The sequence below is a fragment of the Octopus sinensis genome, linkage group LG2, assembly GCF_006345805.1.
Source record: "Octopus sinensis linkage group LG2, ASM634580v1, whole genome shotgun sequence".
Lineage (NCBI taxonomy): Eukaryota > Metazoa > Mollusca > Cephalopoda > Octopoda > Octopodidae > Octopus > Octopus sinensis.
Window position 1 is genome coordinate 62,272,803 of NC_042998.1, and position 21,269 is coordinate 62,294,071.

General features: G+C 40.2%; 1 protein-coding gene across 1 annotated transcript in view; it reads left to right on the forward strand.

Annotated features, from left to right (window-relative positions):
• Nucleotides 1–21,269, forward strand: part of LOC115229530 (thioredoxin domain-containing protein 11) — an 89,479-nt gene that overhangs the window by 26,962 nt on the left and 41,248 nt on the right. Inside the window, exons 7-13 of the mRNA XM_029799865.2 lie at nucleotides 1,122–1,190; nucleotides 5,989–6,120; nucleotides 7,683–8,651; nucleotides 13,509–13,557; nucleotides 15,014–15,228; nucleotides 16,119–16,231; nucleotides 17,928–18,008. Of these exons, the coding sequence (XP_029655725.1) occupies nucleotides 1,122–1,190; nucleotides 5,989–6,120; nucleotides 7,683–8,651; nucleotides 13,509–13,557; nucleotides 15,014–15,228; nucleotides 16,119–16,231; nucleotides 17,928–18,008 (1,628 nt within the window). The remainder of the gene's footprint in view (nucleotides 1–1,121; nucleotides 1,191–5,988; nucleotides 6,121–7,682; nucleotides 8,652–13,508; nucleotides 13,558–15,013; nucleotides 15,229–16,118; nucleotides 16,232–17,927; nucleotides 18,009–21,269) is intronic.

Below are 21,269 nucleotides of genomic sequence, written 5' to 3' on the forward strand. Positions count from 1 at the left end.
AAAAATAATTTGACATAATCACATGAATATACATTTGGGGTAACAATATCATTTACTAATATTACTGGTAGTGTTTCCTCTTTCTCCTTGTTTAGCTGCTATAATAATTTTACCACTAGTCCATTTTTGTTGAAACACTCCCAGGTCATTTAATTAGAAATTTGTACATCTTAAGTTTAACTGTTCTAAGCTTTGTATGTTTGTGCATGTGTATATCATCATCATCATCATTGTTTAACGTCTTCTTTCTGTGGGTTGGACGGTTTGACTGAGGACTGGCGAGCCAGATGGCTGCACCAGGCTCCAATCTGATCTGGCAGAGTTTCTACAGCTGGATGCCCTTCCTAATGCTAACTACTCTGAGAATGTAGTGGGTGCTTTTACATGCCACCGGCACAAGGGTCAGTCAGGTGGTTCTGGTAACGACCACGCTCAAAAGCTGTTTTTTACGTGCTACCTGCATGGGAGTCAGTCCATTGGCACTGACAACGACCACGCTCGAATGTTGTTTTCCTTGTGCCACCAGCACATGTGCCAGTAAGGTGATGCTGGCAACGATTACACTCGAATGGTATATACACAACGATCTATGGTTATCAATATCTGTAGGTATGACATCCGAAAAAGAGAAAGATATTAGATGATCCTTGAAGTTTTCCTCATGAATTTTTGTAGACCAGTTTTTGAGAAAGGTTGTCTATCAGTGATCTAGTCAATAAACCAAATATCTGAATTTGCAGATCCATCTAACCCCCAGATAAGCCGATGAATCGATGGTGCATTAAAGATCAGTATTTAGCTGTCTGGAGACTGACACGCTGAAGAATAGACCCGAAATTTCCATTGCATGTCATAAATGGCAACTAAAAGTGGTTGAGGTAAGATTTGAACTCTGACCTTGTAAAACCCTCTCCAGCAATGACTACCCAAAACAATCCGCCAGGAGTAGTGGGCAATCATTAACAAATGGTGGATGTAGCGATGCTGTGGCTGCTGCTGCTGCTGCTACTACTACTACTACTACTACTACTACTACTACTACTAATATTTAGCATTTTGTTTGTGTTTAATTTCTTGAAAACAAAACCTCATTGCATTTTTATTTTGAATATTTTTTTCAGAATTATCCAGAGGTGGATAATTTTACCAGTTCAGAATTAGTGAAATGGGCATTCCAAGAGCAACAACAAGTAAGGACATCACTTTTGTTTTGATTTTTAAACACTGGGGGATGATAATTTCAAAAAGAAAAAAAATGCTTGATAGGCCTATGAGGTGGGGGTGGCTCTTGCAGCAAGTGTCACCAGTCATTCTCTGTAGTAGTGGCTTTGAAGTTATGTCTGTGAAGCATGGCCCCAAACATTGCATGTACATTTGATTGTACACCCCTGATATTTGGTTTGGGGTGTACAATCTATTACTCCCCACCCATATTTTGCTGCTTAATTCCTTCCCTCCCTCCTTTCCACCCTTTCTCTTTTTCTTGATGGCATAGTTCTGATGTTTTTTATCGCAGTAATTTGCTCTTTTATACTTTTAATATTTGTTTTTCTTTTCTTTTGAAAGGAACTCGGCCACTTTGCCTCCATGAGGCAAAGTGGCCGAGTTCCTTTTGAGTGTTGGGCCTCATGGAGGGCATAGTGGCTGAGTTCCTTTTGAGTGTTGGACCTCACGTTGATGAGGTAGCTGAGTTCCTTTCAAGTGTGCCTCACGGAGGCAAAGTGGCTGAGTTTATTTTGAGCGTTGGGCCTCATGTAGGGCATAGTTCCTTTTGAGTGTTGGGCCTCACAGAGGCAATGATCAAGGCCTTTGGCATTATGTTGTGTTTGAGAAGAAGACCCATCAAGCCCAGCAAAATCGCAGTCATGGCAGATACTGGTGTCAGGCAAATGGCACCTGTGTCCGTGAAACATAAAAGCACCCATTACACTCTCAGAGTGGTTGGCGTTAGGAAGGACATCCAGACATAGAAAACCATTCCAAATCAGACTGGGGCCTGGCACAGCCTTCCAGCGTGCCATCCCAGTCAAACCGTCCAACCCATGCCAGCATGGAGAATGGACGTTAAATGATGATGATAATGAGTTGGGGTTATTTGTGGTTGCAGTCTCATTGACATTATCATTCAGTTTTTATTTTTGATGCTGGGTCAGAAGATTGCATCCTGTTCCAGTGTTTACTTTGCTAGGATTTCTTCCGAACTCCAACACATAGTGTTGTGTGCATTTTGCATTGTACCAGCACTAGTAAGGTTGCCATGTAGTAACCCCACTGGAGGAGTAGATAGCTTTGTGCTTGATGAGAAATGGTTGGGGCTAGAACAAGTGTCTTGCTGTAAGGGAGTTACATGTCTGCTTGCTTTATATAAAAGTGGGTGAAGGCGGCGAGCTGGAAGAATTGTTAGAACACTGGACAAAATGCTTATTAGTATTCTGCCCCTCATTAAGTTCTGAGTTCAAATTCTACCGAGGTTGACTTTACCTGTCATCCTTTTGGGGTCAATAAATTAAGTACCAGTTGAGCACTGGGGTCGAAGTAATCAACTACCCCCTCTCCCAACATTCCAGGCCTTGTACCTACTGTAGAAAGGGTTATATAAAAGTAGGTAGAAATAATCAGGGTGGAGCTAGAATGAGAAATAAAATTAATGATGACATGTCAGGTTAGACCCTGGTGGACAGAACACAAAGGGTGGGAGTTAGAGGTTGCAAAGGTGTAAGGGGAGCCTTCAGGCTAGGAGGTTCATGTTCTAAATGCTGTATGCAAAAAGAAAGAAAAAAAAAATCTCTGCTCATTGAAATTTCCCTTAAAGCTAGAGAAAGAAACTAAAAGCCTTGCAGCAATTGTTAGTGATTCACATAGAAAAGTAGGAGATAATTTCATGAAGTAAGAAGGAAATACTGGTTTCAAATTTTGGCACAAGGCCAGTAATGTTGGGTGAGGGGATACTTATTTTATCGATCCTGAAAGGATGGAAGGCAAAGTTGAACCTCAATGGAATTTAAAGTCAGAATGAAACGCCACTAAGCTTTCTGTTGGACATGCTAACAATTCTGCCAGCTCCACTGCCTTATAAGAGAAGGAAATATTCTTTTCTACTCTAGGCACAAGGCCTAAAAGTTTTGGGGAGGAGGCCAGTTTATTACATTGACCTCACTATGCAACTGGTACTTAATTTATCGACCCTGAAAGGATGAAAGGCAAAGTCAATCTCGGCGGAATTTGACTCAGAATGTGAAGACAGATGAAATACCGCTAAGCATTTTGCCCGGTGTGCTAACGTTTCTGCCAGCTTTCCGCCTTAAGAGAAGGAAATATTACCGGAATATTAGTTCATTTAAGATCTCATTAGAAAATTACCTAATTAATCTGATCATGTGTTGGATTATCATTATGATTTAAGTCATTCCTTATTGGGAGAGCCACTGTTCCTAAAGCCTGGTGCTCATGTGTGTCATTTGGTTGGGTTTCTATGGTTGGATGCCCTTTCTAATGCCAACCACTTTACAGAAGTGTACTAAGTGCATTTCTCCCATTAGAGAGGTTGAATAGACCTTGGTGAGACAGGACTAAGGGGCCTCATAACTGCATGCTTCCTATTTCTCTATGTGTTGTAGTTTAACTGTTTAACATTTAAACTGGCCATATCAGGCCCAAATATTCTACCTGGTTTATGCTCCAACTGGCCAAATACAGCCTCTCTCACACCAAACCTGCACAATGTCATTCTAAATATAAGCCATCACATTATCGAAATCTTAAAGCTATGAGATAATGCAATGATTAATTTCTAAACACTGTGAATCAATAAGCATTACATTTGACAGAATAATCTCAGTGCCAGAGGGTTAATCCAGTCATCTTCTGCCCGAACAGGCTTATGTTATTGAAGCATTCTGTTGATGTTACTAGGTGTGGCCCTCCTGTCTTTGTCTTGTGTGTGTGTGTTTGTGGAGGGGCATATATTCTAGGATTAAAAACATGGCGTTCATTTTAATAGTAATTTCAGTGCAAATGTGCTTGATGTAGCATTATGACAAAAAATATTAATTCTTTAAAGTTATCCTCATTGATGAGAACAACCATCTCATTGACTGATTTTGGTAGAAATAGGGAGAGAGAAAGAATGAGCAGGCTTGTGTGTATTTCTCTCTCTCTCTCTCTATGGAAGAGAGAGAGAGAGAGAACGAGCAGGTGTGTGCACCTGTGTAATGTAGTTTGGTCACTAATGTGGCTTGTACATATTTTAGAGGGGTGATCTAGAATCGTTATGGTATCCCTTTTCATCCTTCGGGGATTTGATTCAGAGTCGTTGTTGTCTTTCATGAAATCGAATTACCTTTTTCTTTTTTTTTTTAACCCAACATCACCAAAATATGTCGTGTAGTGAAAATTCCTTCATGAAGGGCACACTGTGATGTAAGGGAAATAACTTATGTTGAAAAGTCGTACTAGAGTTATCTTTCGTAACCATCTACTCTTTCAATAAGATTTCTATCTCTGTCGACTCTGCCAATTGTTGAGTTTTTAACTTAGTCTACCTCCAAGTGTCCTACTTCCCCATAATATAAATTTTATCTGATTATTTTGTAAAGACTGAGGCGACATTACATTGTAGTTTCAGTGATAAAATGGAATCGCCAAATGTCGATCCTCCTCCCGCTTTCTTCTTCTCCTCTCTATTCCTCTCCTCGTCCTCCCTCTCTCCTCTGCCCCACCTGTCTTTCTTGGAAACAAATTGACTGTGGACAGGCAAGGAGAGGGATGGACTCCACTAAGTTTAAAATGCCCAAGTGCAAGGAAGGTAAGACATCTATGAGTGTATGTGAATTCTTTTCCTTTAGTGTTGTTTCTTTAACCCAGACTTCTTTTTTTGTTGTATCTCTATTGGTAATTAGTGTCTTCATTTCTATTAATTGGAAACTCAGAAGGAATTTATATTAATCGCACCATTCGAACGTGATCATTGTCAGTGCCACTTGACTGGCTCCGATGCCAGTGGCACATAAAAAGCACCATTCGAGCGTGTTTGATACCAGGCCTGCTTGACTGGTCCCGTGCTGGTGGCATGTAAAAGGCTCCCACTACATTCTCGGAGTGGTTGGCATTAGGAAGGGCATCCAGCTGTAGAAACTTTGCCAGATTGGATTGGAGCCTGGTGCAGCCCTCTGGCTTGCCAGTCCTCAGTCAAACCATCTAACCCATGTCAGAATGGAAAGCAGACGTTAAACAACGATGATGACGATGATGATGAACTTTGTCATTATTAATCTGGTGTTTTTTTAAAGGCAGCAAGCTAGCAAAGCCATTACCAAGCTGGACAAAATGGATAGCTGCATTTCTCCTTTCTCTTGAAATTCTGAGTTCAGATTCTGCTTGGGTTGACTTTGCCTTTCATTAGTTCCAGGATTGATAAAATAAGTTCCAGTTTAGCTCTAGAGCTGATATGAACGACTTCCCCTCCCTTCAAAATTACTGGCCTTTTGTGTAAATTAGAAAGAATTATTAACCTTCTGTTTGTAACATAACATGAAATTTTAATGGAAGATTTTTTTGTTTAGATCAGTTTAAAACAGGAAATTTGTATCATGGAGCCTGGGGCCATCCGAGGTGGGTTGGTATCAAAAGGGTCAAGGAACTTGAGAAAAAATTTTAAATTTATTTTGCAGCCTCTTGTCCAAATATTGGATCCCTCTGGAACAGTCTTCAGCTGTCTAATGAAATAGCAAAGGGTCCCTCCTTAATTATGTTCTTGATATAAATGACTCCCCCCCATCCCCGTCAAAATTACTTGAAAGAATTATGTCTGGAACATAACATGAAATTTTAATGGAAGTTTTTTTTTGTTTAGATCAGTTTAAAACAGGAAATTCATATCCTAGAACTAGGGGCAGTCTAAGGTGGGTTGGTATCAAAAGGGTTAAGGAACTTGAGAAAACACTAATTTATTTTCTTTTCCTTATTGTATTTTTCTTATTTATTTTGCAGCCTCTTGTCCAAATATTGAATCCCTCAGGAACGAAGAGTCTTCAGCTGTCTAATGAAATTGCAAAGGGTCCCACCTTAATTATGTTCTCTAACCATTATCCTTTATTTCATGTAAATCACAATTACCACATGGTAAGATTTATTTCACTTCATTTTTGTATTTTGTTTGCAAGATTCCAGCTGTGAATTTGTCTGTTGAAACAAATCTTGTGTTTTTGGGAGGGTCAGTAAGCCAATAATGACATGCGTAGTTTAGTGGTTAGGGTATTCTACTTACAATTGTAAAGTTGTGAGTTCGATTCCCAGTGACACATTGTGTTTTTGAGCAAGACACTTTGTTCCACATTACTCAAGTCCACTCAGCTGGCAAAAATGAGATGTACTTGTAATTCAAAAGGCCAGCCTTGTCACATTCCCTGAGAAACTACATTAAGGTTACATGTGTCTGTTGAGTGCTCAACCACTTGCTCCTTAATTTCACAAGCAGGCTTCTTTGTTGATCAGATCAACTGGAACTCTTGTTGTCGTAATCAATGGAGTGCCAGTAAAATAACACATGCATTGGTTCAATAACACTTCTTCAAATCTAACCAGGTAACTAATCAATATTTTGTGCCAGCGCTACCTTGACTGGCCTCCATGCCGGTGACACGTAAAAAGCACCGACTGATTGTGGCCGTTGCCAGCCTACCCTGGCACCTGTGCCGCTGGCACGTAAAAAGCGTCCACTACACTCTCAGGGTGGTTGACATTAGGAAGGGCATCCATCTGTAGAAACACTGCCAGATCTGATTGGAGCCTGGTGCAGCCTCCTGGCTTCCCAGACTCCAGTCAAACCATCCAACCAATGCCAGCATAGAAAACGGATGTTAAATGATGATGATGACGATGATGAAATCTACAAGTCTGTCTACGAGTGCTTGTGAATTGGCTATCAGATTTAGAAGTGATGGTGTGTGTGAGTCTAGTGTGAGTGAAAGTGATTCAGGAAATGATTATAATAATATTTTTTATTATAAATCATCTTGACATTCTTTTTACTTTACATAAAATATTCTTAACATTCTACTGTTCTTTTATTTTCATTTATTTACGAGTATTATAAATTTTATAGGTAAAATATTTTTCTGGGAACGAATTACGATTTATAACATTGCTACCATGGAAAATTATTACTCTACTTTACGAGTTTTTGCTTTACGAGCGGTCTCCAGGAACAAATTAACTGGTATAATGAAGATTTTCTGTATATAGTTTGTCTGTCAGACCAGCTGGAGCATGTTGATTATGTATGTTATCTGGTGGTAAAACATAATAACTGAGACAAACATGTGGTTGCTTCACTTGCTTGAAATAGCAGCCAAATCTTCTGCCAATTACACTTTACCAGCCTTAAACTAGAAGAACATAGTGAATAAATTTTCACCAGAAGGGATGGTCATAGCTGGAATATCTTTGGTCTTCAGTCTTCTAGATCAGAGCTTACCAGGGGCTGAATAATAACAAATAATAAATGCTTAACTGAAATTGTGTTTTATAGGTGCTTTCAGTTGAAGTTACTTTCTAAAAAATTGTACCTACACATGCATGTAGCATCCATGTACTCACATATGTATTATATATATATAAATGCTTTTGTCATTCTGTGTCAGATTAAAATATTAAAAAAATCTTTTTTATTTTCGTTTTAACAGTTGCGAGAAATTGCATTAGAATATACTAAATGTGAAATGGATGAAATCAGTAATGAAAACCTGTTGTACAGTTTAACTCACCGTCTTTCTTCTATGAAGAAACTGCAAGAACTTACAAAGTGTAGCAAAGAGCAACAGCGGGAAGGTTTCCCTAGCCATGCTAAACGTATTGCTTCACAGAAAGCAGAGCAGCAACTTCCTAAAAGTCTCCCATTTACCTATCTTGTCAGCAGCAAGTATTTCCCAGCATCTTCATCTTTGCTCGTCTGCCAGTGCTGTGTGAGTGTGTTACAGAAACATTTATTGGAGGGACATCTTTATCGCAATGTGTGCGAAGTCTGCTACAACAGTGTGAAGTCGGCCAGAAGTTGTCATTTACCATGCAACTGTCCCAAGGGATCAACTTACAAATTCAATGAAGACCGTATTTACAGTACTTTGCAAAACAAGTGCCTTCAATTTTCTCCAAATTACATTCCCACTCAGTACAAATCGGTCTGCTGTCATAAAATGCATAAACTCACAACTAATTCTTCCAAACCTTTTTCTTCCTCTTCATTCTCTTTTCCTGTTCCTCCAACTCCTTCCTCTTCCTCTGATTCTTCTAACGTTTCTTATTCTTCCAAAACAGCTAACAAGACTCCCTCCTCTAAAGATCCTTCTAACAGTTCTGTAGATAACACACTACAAGATCCTTTCATCATACAAGTCTTAAAGAATCGGACGCAACAATTATGTGATCATTATAATTTACAATTTGTACAGGGTGTTCCTATTGACACCAATTTTAATGTTTTGTCATTAACTCTTGTTAAGAATTTTTCTGGTTTGTCATGCCGGACCAACAAGACTGTCCATTTCTATGCTATGGATCTTACAAACCATTGGATGTTTGCTGACCGGTTTGGTCTGAATAGCACAAAACTACTAGAAATTGACCAACCAGCAGTTGTGATGGTGGACATGGCGGTAAGAAGATACTGTCTCTGTTACCAGAGTTTTATCATCATTTTTGTTTTTCTACCTTATTCTTTTATTTTATTTAAGCCTTTCATTACCACATTGCTAACCAAATACACAGCCTGTGTTTCAATTGATATAGGAAATAATCCAAAATTTTTTTGGAATTTCATTAAAATAACTAGTTTTCACGTTGTTAATTCTTTAGCATTCAGATTACTCTGTCAAATGTAATACTTATTGATTTGCATTGAATTGAATTAATTATGCATTATCTTTTAGCTTTGAAATTTTGATGATGTGATTGTTTAGTTTTTTAGTAACATTGTAGGGTAGGTGTGAGGGGCCAGATGTAACTAGTTTGAACAGAAAACCATTAGAATGTTTGGGCCTGATGGCTGGTTTAAATTCTAAAGAGTTAAGCTGATGTTTGGACTGAGGTCTGGAGAGCCAGATGGCTGCACCAGGCTCCAATCTGATCTGGCAGAGTTTCTACAGCCGGATGTCCTTCCTAATGCCAATCACTCTGAGTGTAGTGGGTGCTTTTGCGTGCCATTGGCACGAGGGCCAGTCAGGCAGTACTGGCAACGACCACGCTCAAATGGTGTTTTTTACATGACACCTGCACAGGAGCCAGTCCAGCAGCACTAGAAACAACCTCGCTCGAATGTCATCAATCATAAAAAATAAGTAGAACCTGTTGTATGAATTTAATTAATCATGAAACATAAGTAGAACCTGTTGTTGTGTATTTAATGAACTATGAAATAGAAATAGTACCTGTAGTGGTGTATATCAAATCAACAGTGAAGTAGGAATGAAACTTGTGACTTTAATCAACCATGAAAAATTAAAGGGATCTGTTGTGTGCAGCTAATCAACCATGAAGACTAGAGTCACTTGAGATGCAATTCAGCTTTAATCCTTTAGCATTCAGATTACTCTGTTTGATGTAATGCTTATCTATTTACATTCATCATCATCATCATCATTTAGCGTCCGCTTTCCATGCTAGCATGGGTTGGACGGTTCAACTGGGGTCTGGGAAGCCTTACTAGCAGCGTCTCTGTACATGGCTCGCACAGCTCTCACTAACCAGTCATCTATCCCTAGTTTCCTCATTGACCACCAGATAAGGGATCGGGGACCCTGTCAAAGGCTTTCTCCATGTCAACAAAAGCCAGGTACAGGGGCTTATCTTTGGCTAGGTATTTCTCCTGCAGCTGTCTTACCAGGAATATAGCATCAGTAGTACTTTTCCCTGGCACGAACCCAAACTGCATCTCATCTAAGCTAACTCACTCTCTAATTAGTTGGGCTATGACCCTCTCTGCAACCTTCATTACCTGATCTAGCAGCTTGATACCCTTGTAGTTATTTGTATCTAGGGCGTCACCTTTACCTTTGTAGCAGTTGACTATTGTGCTGCTACACCAGTCATTGGGAATGACTCCTTCGTGTATCATTTGAATTAATCAGCATTGTTTTGTAGCTTTGAGATTTCAATGATATAACTGTTTATTTTTAGAATGACATTGTAGGGTAGTCGTGAGAGGCCAGATCTGGCTGGTTTGAACATAAAACAGGTAGAATATTTTAGACAGATATGGCTGCTAAAGAGTTATACCTAGCAGTTGTCAATCTGGAAAAGGCCTTTGACAGGGTTCTCGTCATCATCATTGTTTAACGTCTGCTTTCCATGCTAGCATGGGTTGGACGATTTGACTGAGGACTGGCGAACCAGATGGCTGCACCAGGCTCCAATCTGATCTGGCAGAGTTTCTACAGCTGGATGCCCTTCCTAACACCAACCACTCCGAGAGTGTAGTGGGTGCTTTTACGTGCCACCGGCACGAGGGCCAGTCAGGCGGTACTGGCAATGGCCATGCTCAAGTGGTGTTTTTTACATGCCACTTGCACAGGAGCCAGTCCAGCGGCACTGGCAACGACCTCGCTCAAATGTTTTTTCACATGCCACCGGCACAAGTGCCTGTGAGGTAGCGATCACGGTTGAATGGTGCCAGTAAGGTAACGATCACGCTTGAATGGTGCTTTTTACATGCCATCGGCATGGAAGCCAGTCAGCTGCACTGGCAACAATCACGCTCGGATGGTGCTCTTAGCGCACCACTAGCACGGATGCCAGTCATCAAATTTGATTTCGATTTCGAGTGCTCTGTAATCTGATGGTTGCTAAGAAACCTAAGAATAGATAAATAACTTGTGATGGCCGTGCAAACCATGTACGAAGGAACAGTTAGCAAGGTGAGAGTCAGTAAGGAGTACAGTGATGAGTTTTTTTGTGTGGTAAGAGGTCTACCTGGGCTTGTTCCTCAGATCCCTTTTATTTATCATACTCTTTCTCCCATCAATAAGAGAGGAGTTTTAAGCAAGCTGTCTGTGGAAACTCATATGTATACATATATATAGGAAACTCACTCTCACACACACATACACACACACACATGGCTGTGTAGTTAAAAAGTTTGCCTTGCAGCCATGTAGTTTTGACATCTTAGGCAAGTGTCTTCTACTAGAGCTCTGGGCTGATCAATGCCTTGTGGCCTTATGGCTGAAGTTGGTAGATTGAAACTGTGTGGAAGCCAGTTATACTCCGCTGGATGAGTAAAAAGAAATGAACTGGGACTGAACCCGGAACCATGTGGTTGGTAAGCAAGCACTTACCACACAGCCACTCCTACTGTTTGTTTACTTTTTTCTAAATCTGTCAGGAAGGTCTTTTTGTCCCAGCATCTCTTTTAAACAGAATATTGATATAGTTCACTACTACACTGATGAGGTTAGCAATAATATAGATCTATAGTTCAATATGATCAGCAATAATACAGATCAATATTCTACTGATACGCTATAATGTAAATCTATTATTCAGTACTCTATTGATCAGCAATAAGATTGACTTATAGTTCAATACTGGTTAGCAATAAGATAAACTTATAGTTCAATACTGCTTACCTATAATATAGATCTGTAGTTCAATACTGATTAGCTATCCTTGCTTAAGGAAATAATGTACTGCCCGATACAGGAATTGAAATCATGACCTCATGAAAATGACCCTTGCACCTTAACCACTGGGCCACATTCTTTCTATATTATAGTTTATCCAATACAGATAGACATTAGGGTACAATTTTAGATGCTGTCATAGTCAGTTATTGCCACTGGTCTAATGTTAAATATCTGTTTCACAGTAAAATAAAAACCAAATGGAAATTGTAGTTGTGATACCCATGCCGGTGGCATGTAGAAAGCACCATCTGAACGTGGCCGATACCAGCACTGCCTTGACTGGCTTCTGTGCCAGTGGCATGTAAAAAGCACCAACTGATTGTGGCTGTTGCCAGCCTCCTCTGACCCCTGTGCTTGTGGCACGTAAAAAGCCCCCACTACACTCTCGGATTGGTTGGCATTAGGAAGGGCATCCAGCTGTAGAAACACTGCCAGATCAGACTGGGGCCTAGTGCAGCCTCCTGGCTTCCCAGATCCCAGTCGAACTGTCCAACCCATGCTAGCATGGAAAACAGATGTTAAATGATGATGATGTTGATGATAAGTACTTCTTTGAGGCATAAAGCCTACCTGTTCTTCTGCCGTCCCCGTAAGTCTATTTAGTAGAACTCTTAACAATACTTTGATGGAATGGATAATTAGGCTGATTGTTCTGTGATTCTGGCAGAGTCTTAAGTTATTTTTATCAGGAATGGGTATCATCAGTGATCAGGTCCACTCCTTTGTCCACTGTTTTGTCTCCTATATCTTCTCACAGTTAGTGCCTTGAGTAGCTTTGGCCTTCCATATTTCAGAAGCTTGGATGGTATGTTATCCACTCTTTGGGATTTCCTACCTTTGAGCATGTGCACTGCTTCTTTGACTTCCTTCTGGAGAATTGAAGTCTTCATCATCATTTAACGCCTGTTGTCCATACTGGCATGGGTAGGACAGTTTGACTGAACTGGCATGCTGGAAAGCTGCACCAGGCTCCAGTCTGATTTGGCATAGTTTTCTGTGGCTGAATGCTCCTCCTAACACCAACCACTCCAAGAGTATAATGGGTGCTTTTATGTGCCACCGGCATGGGTGCCATTTGCGTGACACCAAGGTACTTTTTCGGGCTACCAGCATGGGTACCAATTTGCGTGACACTGGTATCTGCTACAACTGTGATTTTGTTCGACTTGATGGGTCTTCTTCTCAAGTACAACATAATGCTAAAGGTCTCGGTCATTGCTTCTGTGAGGTCCAACACTCGAAAGGAACTCAGTCACTTTGCCTCCATGATCCCTGATTTTTCTGTTATTGTTGTAACATTAGCCATGCTATAGCTGATAAGCCTCCGACTTACACTAATAAAGCTATGTTGTGGTGGATTACTTACATCCTCAATTTGACATGGCACATTGGCTAAATAATACTCTTTCATAATAACACTGAAATATAAGTGTAAGAATTTCAAATCCTTTTTGTTTAATTCAATTTAAAAAGACAAACATGCATGGGAGAAAAAGCTAATTATTCTTTAAAAAAATTATTTAAAATGTTTTATTAGCTTTTCTCTTTTGCACTTAAATTTATATATATTTCAGATGCAAAGGCCTATCTTCAGAAAAATGCGGTGTATTTACATAGATCCTGCCATTTTGGATGGCCAGATGGTCACTGTCCATCCGGCTGTCTCATCTGAAGCTAGGCCTTTGCACCCAAAATATAAAGGTTTTTTAAAACTTCCTGCATTGTTAGAAGCCTTCCTTTTTTCTCATTTCATTCATTCATTCTACTTCTATACTACAATGCTTCAAGTGAACTACAATGACCTTCTAAAAATTTTTGTTTCTTTTTCTGCAGGATGAAAAAAATTATGTCCTTAAGAAGCCATTCTCTAAAACCTCAGTTGGTAAGTGTTTTTTGAGTTGTTTAATAGGAATCCTGCTGTTTCCCACTCTCTCTCCTTCTCCTGCACTTCTCTCTGGTTGGGCAACCATGTATTTTCCTTGCAGTAGCCCCCTGTTTCTGTCTTCATTCCTGATCTCTCTCTCTCTCCGGCTGGGTACTACAGCAAGACACCTCTATATGGCTCACCATTACTTTTCCATCATCACCTACTCCAATGCCTCCTCCCCTCTTAAAATGTGTTTTTGTTTTTTTATGTCTTACAAGTACTTGGTGACACTGTCAGTGCAGGTGCCACTTAAAAACATCCAGTCCACACTGTAAAGTGGTAGGTGTTTGGAAGGGCATCCAGCTGTAAAAACCTCGCCAAAACTGATCTTGCCTGTGCTTGTGCCATGTAAAAAGCACTAAGTTCTCTCTGCTGAGTGGTTGGTGTTAGGAAGGGCATCCAGCTGTAAAATTCCTGCCAAAACAAAGAAGTCTGGTGCAGGCTTCGGCCTGGCCGGCTCTTGAGGTACCATCTCACCCATGCTAGCATGGAAGGCAGATGTTAAACAATGATGATGATGAAGATGTTGTTAAGATGTTTGCTTCCCAACCACATGGTTTTGGGCTTAGTCCCAGTAGTATCTGGGACTGTAGTAGAAGGCACTTGACTAAAAACCCTTCAGAGCAGTGCTCTAAAAGGGTAAAAAAAATGGGTAAAGACCCTATTTGGTCATGAATGACCATGGGATTGCTCCTACAAAGTTAACCTCCGAGGCACAAGTCTGCGCAAGGTTGTTTATGGAAGACTAGCAGTTGTGCTGTAGCATGATCACATCCAATACTAATGACTGAATCCAGTGAAAATATAATGGAGTAAACATTTATTTTTTGTTCGGTCCTGGATTAAACAGTTAATGTAATCAGCAAGAATGTAGTTTCACTTTTGCTTCAACCAGAGGTTGTGGCCATGCTAGGGCACCACCATTTTGATGAACATTTTACACCTTAGCTGAGAGGTCTTTGTCTTGTGAGCTCATGAGTGCTGGTGCCACATAAAAATCACCTGTGCTAGGGTTATGTAAATGCACCCATGATGGTGCCAGAAAAAAGTCTGCCTTGCTGGTGCTATGTACAAAGCACTCGTGCTGGTGCCATCTAAGGGGCACCCATGCTGGTGTAACGTAAAGGGCACGCGTACTGGTGCCTTGTGAAAAGCACCCAAGCATCGGTACTTGTGTCATGTGAAAAGCATGCAGTACACTCTGTAAAGTGGTTGGCACTAGGAAGGGCATCCATCCATAGAAACCATGCCAAAAACAAACAAACTGGTGCCTGGTACTGCTCTCTGGCTTGCTAGCTCCTGCCAAATGGTCCAACCCATGCCAGCATGGAAAACAAACACTAAATAATGATGATGATGATGATGAACTATGTGTTGGTCACTCTAAACTGTTCATTTACTTCTTTTTCAGCTGAGTTTGTTCTGAATTATACTGAAGGTCATTTAGAAAGGGAGATGTTGACAGCTCCTGTTGATCGTGCCGGTAGTTTAAATTGCAGTTTGAACCCGGAAGACTGTGATCACCAACCTCCGCCTGATCCCTTAGCTGAAAGTGAACCCAAATATCTGTATATCACAGAAGTAACTGCACACACATTTCACAAAATTGTTCTAAACACTTCAAAGGTAAGTTGTAAAATACCATTGCTTTCAGTTTTCTTAAGCAGAGATGTCTGTCTGGGGGTGAGGAAAGGCACCCACACATGCACATGCACACACATGACAGGCTTCTTTTAGTTTCCATCTTCTAAATCCATTTGCAAGGCTTTGGTTGGTTCAGGGCTATAATGGAAAACACTTGCCCAAGGTGCCATGCAGTGGAAATGAATTTGAAACTGTGTAGCTGGGAAGCAAATTCTGTACCACATAGCCATACCTGTATCTACACAGTCCACTATGACACACATACACACACACACATTCACACTCTGGGTAACATAGTGTGTTTTTCAAAGCTTCTTTCCTGGCATTGGCTACCAAATGTTATCATGTAGTAAGTCTTCTTGTCACATCCAAAAATCTGTAGAGGTTAAACGAAGAAGTTTTAATACGAGAAGATGGGTTGGAGAAGCCTTATTACAATTCACTACAATTGTTTCAATGCATCAATGCTTTCACTGGTCACCTGAAGATGCACATGTATATGGCTATTGTTGAATCATATTAATATGATATTGTGTATAATATATACAGCATTACAAGGTGGCAAGCTGGCAGACACATGAACATACCGGGCGAAATGCTTAGTGGTATTTCGTCTGTCTTTACGTTCTGAGTTCAAATTCTGCTGAGGTCGACTTTGCTTTCATCATTTCAGGGTCGATAAATTAAGTACAAGTTGCATAGTGATGTTGGTGTAATCGACTGGCCCCTTGCCTAAAAATTTCGGGCCTTGTGCCTAGAGTAGAAAAGAATATATGCAGCATTAATATAAATTATGATGACATGACTTAATCATCTGAAAAATTTTAATTTATTTCTGTATTTACCAAAACACTATTGTTCTCTTTTGCCAGGATGTCCTGCTACTTTATTATGCCCCCTGGTGTGGATTTTGTGCTAGCTTTGCCCACATCTACCTGTCGTTAGCTAAATACTTCCGAGCAGCTACAAGTCTCCTATTTGCCAGGTAAGCTTCAGGTGTGATATTACAACAGAAATCTTTCATAGTTGTTTTGTTTTTCTTTCATATTAAAAAGTGTTAATTATTCAATTTAATTTGTTGGGGGTATATTGTTGTTATTGTTTAGGTTTTTGTTAGGCCCTGGTTGAGTTGGTAATGATTAGAGGCATTGCAGCTGTGACCATCCAACTTTTTTAGGAGATTTTTGATAATATTTTACGGTATGTCCTTTTATATCGAAGACAGTAGAGTGTAATTTTGAGGGAGATTTAACTGTTGTTTTCAGCTTGTTGAACGTCCATATAGAAGTTTCCTCGGTTTATTGAGGTAGCAACACTTTTGGTGGACAAGAACATAAAGAATTACATTAAGTTGGGTAAGATGTTATCACTTGTTTAGCCCAAGGAAGTTTCAAACTCGGTAACAATCGGTGAAAACAAATTACAAAAAGATGGCAGCTGATATTTCCAGGGACATAACTCTGACATTTTATTAGGAAAGTTTTTTTTTCAATCGCGCGCGCGCACACACACACACACACACACACTTCTTGGCTTGGCTTCGCGAGTGAAGAATTACGGAGGTCAGATATCCACGTCTATTGCAAGCTTACCGATGTCCAACAAGTCCAGTTTGGGACAAACAGGCACAACTGCAGGGATTATATGGGAAGATAGGCTAGTCAGAGTTGGTTGCTGTCTCCTTGGTATTCTTCCTTTTTCTCTTGTCTGCAAGGATGGTCGTATGAGTGTCTTCAAAGGAGACCTTTACCCAGCGGACAATGAGACGCCAAGCTTCGTGATCAGTAGCAAGAACAGACCACTTGTGGTGATTGATGTGGTAGGTACCTAGGGATTTCTTTAGGGAGTCCTTGTACTTCTTCTGTGGGGTTGCTCTATCACTGGGAGCAGAGCAGAGTTTGTCATAGTGTGATCTTGCAAACTTGATGATCCTCCACCCAGGTGACGTCACCTACTCACCATACCTGTGTCTTCAACAGAGTTGGTGAATTAGGGGTGGTTGAGTTGATCTATTAGGGGTGGTGGAGGTGATCTATTAGGGGTGGTGGAATTGATCTATTAGGGATAGTGGAGTTGATCTTTTGGAGGTGGTGGAGTCGATATATTAGGGATTGTAGAGTCGATCTATTAAGGGTGGTGGAGTTGATCTATTAGGAGTGGTGGAATTGATCTATTAGGGGTGGTAGAGTCAATCTATCGGGGGTGGTGGAGTTGATATATTAGGGGTGTGGAGGTGATCTATTGGGGGTGGTAGACTTGATCTATTATGGGTGGTAGACTTGGTCTCGTAGGGGTAGTGGAATTGATCTATTAGGGGTGGTGGTGTTGATCCTTCATTTGGTATGTATGGCAGCCCTCCCTTACTCCTTTTGGGTGGTGTAGTTAATCTATCCCATAGTTTGACACCTTTCCCCTAACTATTTCCTGCCTTTAGTAACCTCATCACATTCTCTTGCAAACATTTCATACCAGTTCTTTCTCATCTGTAGGCGACTCAGTGTGTTGTATCTTACTTTACCCATCTTTCAGGGTGATAGGAAGGCTATGGAAAAAGAAGAAAGAAAAATGAATCATGGGACCATCTGCCCTTTTCCTCTGAGCTAACCCCCTCCCCCCACCAAATCAGTAACAAAACCAAACCATTTGCATGTCTGATTGTTCTTATTTTTGTTGTTATTTAGGATCAATGGTGATACGGAAGACTTACCATGGGAGTACACTGCGGATACATACCCTACGTTGCTTTTCTTCCCTTCTGGCCGGTAAGTAGTTTCATGTGTCCCTTCTCTTACTGCTCCCCTCCTTGTGCCTTTCTCTCACTGCTCCTCCTTCTCCTCCTCATGTCTTTCTCTTACTGCTCCTCCTCCTTCTCCTCCTTGTGGTCCTAGTGGTGTTGGTCACGGTGCTGAGGGGTTGCACAATATTGTTGTCTCTGTTTATTGTGAAGTCATTCTTATTGAGATTCAGTCTTTCTCTTGTAGCACAATACACACTCACATGTGCACACTCTCATTCACTCACACTCACATCTACCTTTTCTTACTCACATACACACACACTCGTTCTTACCACCCAACTACTTATATATTTTGATAATATTTTGGAAAATAGTAATTTGCTTGCCATTTTATTTTTTAATAGTTTATTGCATGATGTACCTCTGTTTTAAGATAGGTACACTGTATCCTTCTTACATACACTGCACCCCTGTTTTAGAAGAGGTATATTAAGTACAGTGCAGGCACATGGCTCAGTGGTTAGAGCGTCAAGCTTATGATCGTGAGGTTGTGAGTTCGATTCCTGGACCGGGCTGCATGTTTTGTTCTTGAGCAAGACACTTTATTTCACGTTGCTCCAGTTCACTCAATTGTAGAAATGAGTTGCAAACTGTATCGACCTTTGCCTTTCCCTTGGATAACACTGGTGGCATGGAGAAGAGAGGCTGGTATGAATGGGCGACTGCTGGTCTTCCATAAAAAACAACCTTGCCTGGACTTGTGCCTCAGAGAGTAATTTTCTAGGTGCAGTCCCATGGTCATTCATGACGAAAGGGGTCTTCTTCATTAAGTACATCATATCTCAGTATTAGAAAAGGTACACTGTATCTCTTCAAGTTGTAAGAGGCATTTAAAAGTGTTGGTGTGAGGAAGGTTGTCTGGCCATAAAACACTGTGGAACTATGGTGATCAATGATTAAACTGTCATGGGTCCAGTATAATAAACTCCTGCTTTAGCAAGGAAAATCTTATATAATAATAATAATAATAAACATTGTGTACAGTGCTCAGGTGCACTACAATAAATTATCTTAATAAATTATCTTGTAGTTTATTGTATGAAACTGTCCTCATACATATATGACAACTTCTCAATGATGCTCTATATTAGTGGTCCTTAACCAAGGCCATATGACCATTGGGTTGGGTGGAGTAGTGGCCCATTTAAGATTTTTAAAGACTTATGAACAATAAATTCATTATACTTCTACAATACACAAAATATTTTAACAATTTTAAAAATACAATTCCCAATAATATTTAACTATATAGGATTTTTAAAGCATGGAATGGCTTTGAGGGTCCACTTGAATAAAACAGGAACCAAAGGGATCTCTAGGTAAAAAATAGTAAAGAACCACTGCTTTATATTGTCAATTTATCTCTTTTTAAGCCTTTTACTCTTTGTAGATTGATATTTTTCCATATTGATTTTATATTTTGTTTTCAAGAGTTGTCACGCAAACGGCACCTATGCCAGTGACATGTAAAAGCACTTTCCAAGCGTCGGGCCTCACAGAGGCATGGACCAAGATTATTTGGCATTATGCTGGGCTTTGAGTGTTGGGCCTCACGGAGGCAGTGACTGAATCCATTTGGCATTATGCTGTGCTTGAGAAGAAGACCCATCAAGCGAAGTAAAACCCCAGTCGTGACAGATACCAGTGTCTTGCAAATGGCACCTGTGCTGGTGGAACGTAAAAGCACCCATTACACTCATGGAGTGGTTGGCGTCAGGAAGGATGTCCAACAGTAGAAAACCATGCCAAATCAGACTGGAGCTTGGTGCAGCCTTCCAGTTTGCCAGCCCTGGTGAAACTGTGCAATCAATGCCTGTATGGACAATGGACGTTAAATGATGATGATGATGAGGAATCCATTACAGGTAGTTAAAAGGGTTAGTTTGAGAGTTGGGATTTGGTGAAGTTGTCAGTTGTGGGAAGGTAGTGTAATGATGTTCATGCCCACACACACACACACTTACGCATGTACATGTACATATTCATAGCTTCACGCAAATTTTGGTAAATGTTTTCGCTTTAGCATTAAAACTGAACTGGAATCGACTGAGTATCCACTGGTATATTACAATATCGGTACACATCTAATTATGAAAATAAATTAGCCAAGTATTTCTCGTCTACAAAACATGGAGTTAAGGTATAGCTCGTCAGAAAGGTGGCACACTGCCAGAGATGGCAGAATATTGGATAGAATACTTTACAGTATTTGTTCTGGCTCTCTATGTCTTGAGTTCAAATCTGGCTCAGGTCAATTTTTGCCTGTTATCCTTCTAGGTTTGATAAGATAAGTATCAATCAGTTATTGGAGTCATCTATTCTCTCTCTCTTCTATTCTCTCTCTCTTCTATTCTCTCCCCTGTCTATCTTTAAAATGGTTCCAGTGGTGTTGTGAGGAGGGTTTTGAGGAATCACTCACAGGATCTTTTTCTCCAGAAACGAAGGAGTAATGGGAGGGGTTAGCCCACTCTTGTTATAGAAAATACTGAGATGCACTGGAATCGAAGAATGCAAATAAAGACATCGTTTGTCAACTGTGATGGAAGAAAGAAAAGCGACCAGTGTTGGTGGTTTATTATTACAATTAGGAACATTAAAATCAGTGACAGCAATATTTAATTTAAAGTTTATCATTAAAAACAGTCTAAATTCTTTCGAACTGAAAAACGAAAATAAAACCAACTACGGCGAAGAGCATTAACAGGGACAATAACTCCATATTTTTATTTCTTAGTTATTTCCCTTGAAATCATTGAATTTTTTTTTTTATCTTAAATTGTCGATATAGACTTCGAGGGAATACTACATAACATAATATGAGATGCTGCTACTGCTGCTGCTGCTGCTGCTGCTGCTACTACTACTACTACTACTAATAATAATAAAGGAAGTGTTATGTACATTGTTTTGTCTTGGTATAAAAGATGGGCTACAGCAAATATTCTGCTCAATACCACAGATTTGCTTGTCAATTGTTTGACCGTAACCAGTTGAGCATGTCCCTTAGTGGCTGACAATATGTGCATCTCTGATCATGAGCAGAAGTAGTGGGGGAGCATCATAGCCATGTGTTGAGAGGGATTCTTTGGGGTTTGAATAATTCACCTCTGGAAACATGGGTGTTTCATTCAACATTCTTAAACAACCCTTATTCAGGGACCTTTTGAGCAGGATGGGCTACTCGACCAGAAGAAAATTCTAACTGGGCCCCACCTGTAAGGTCATG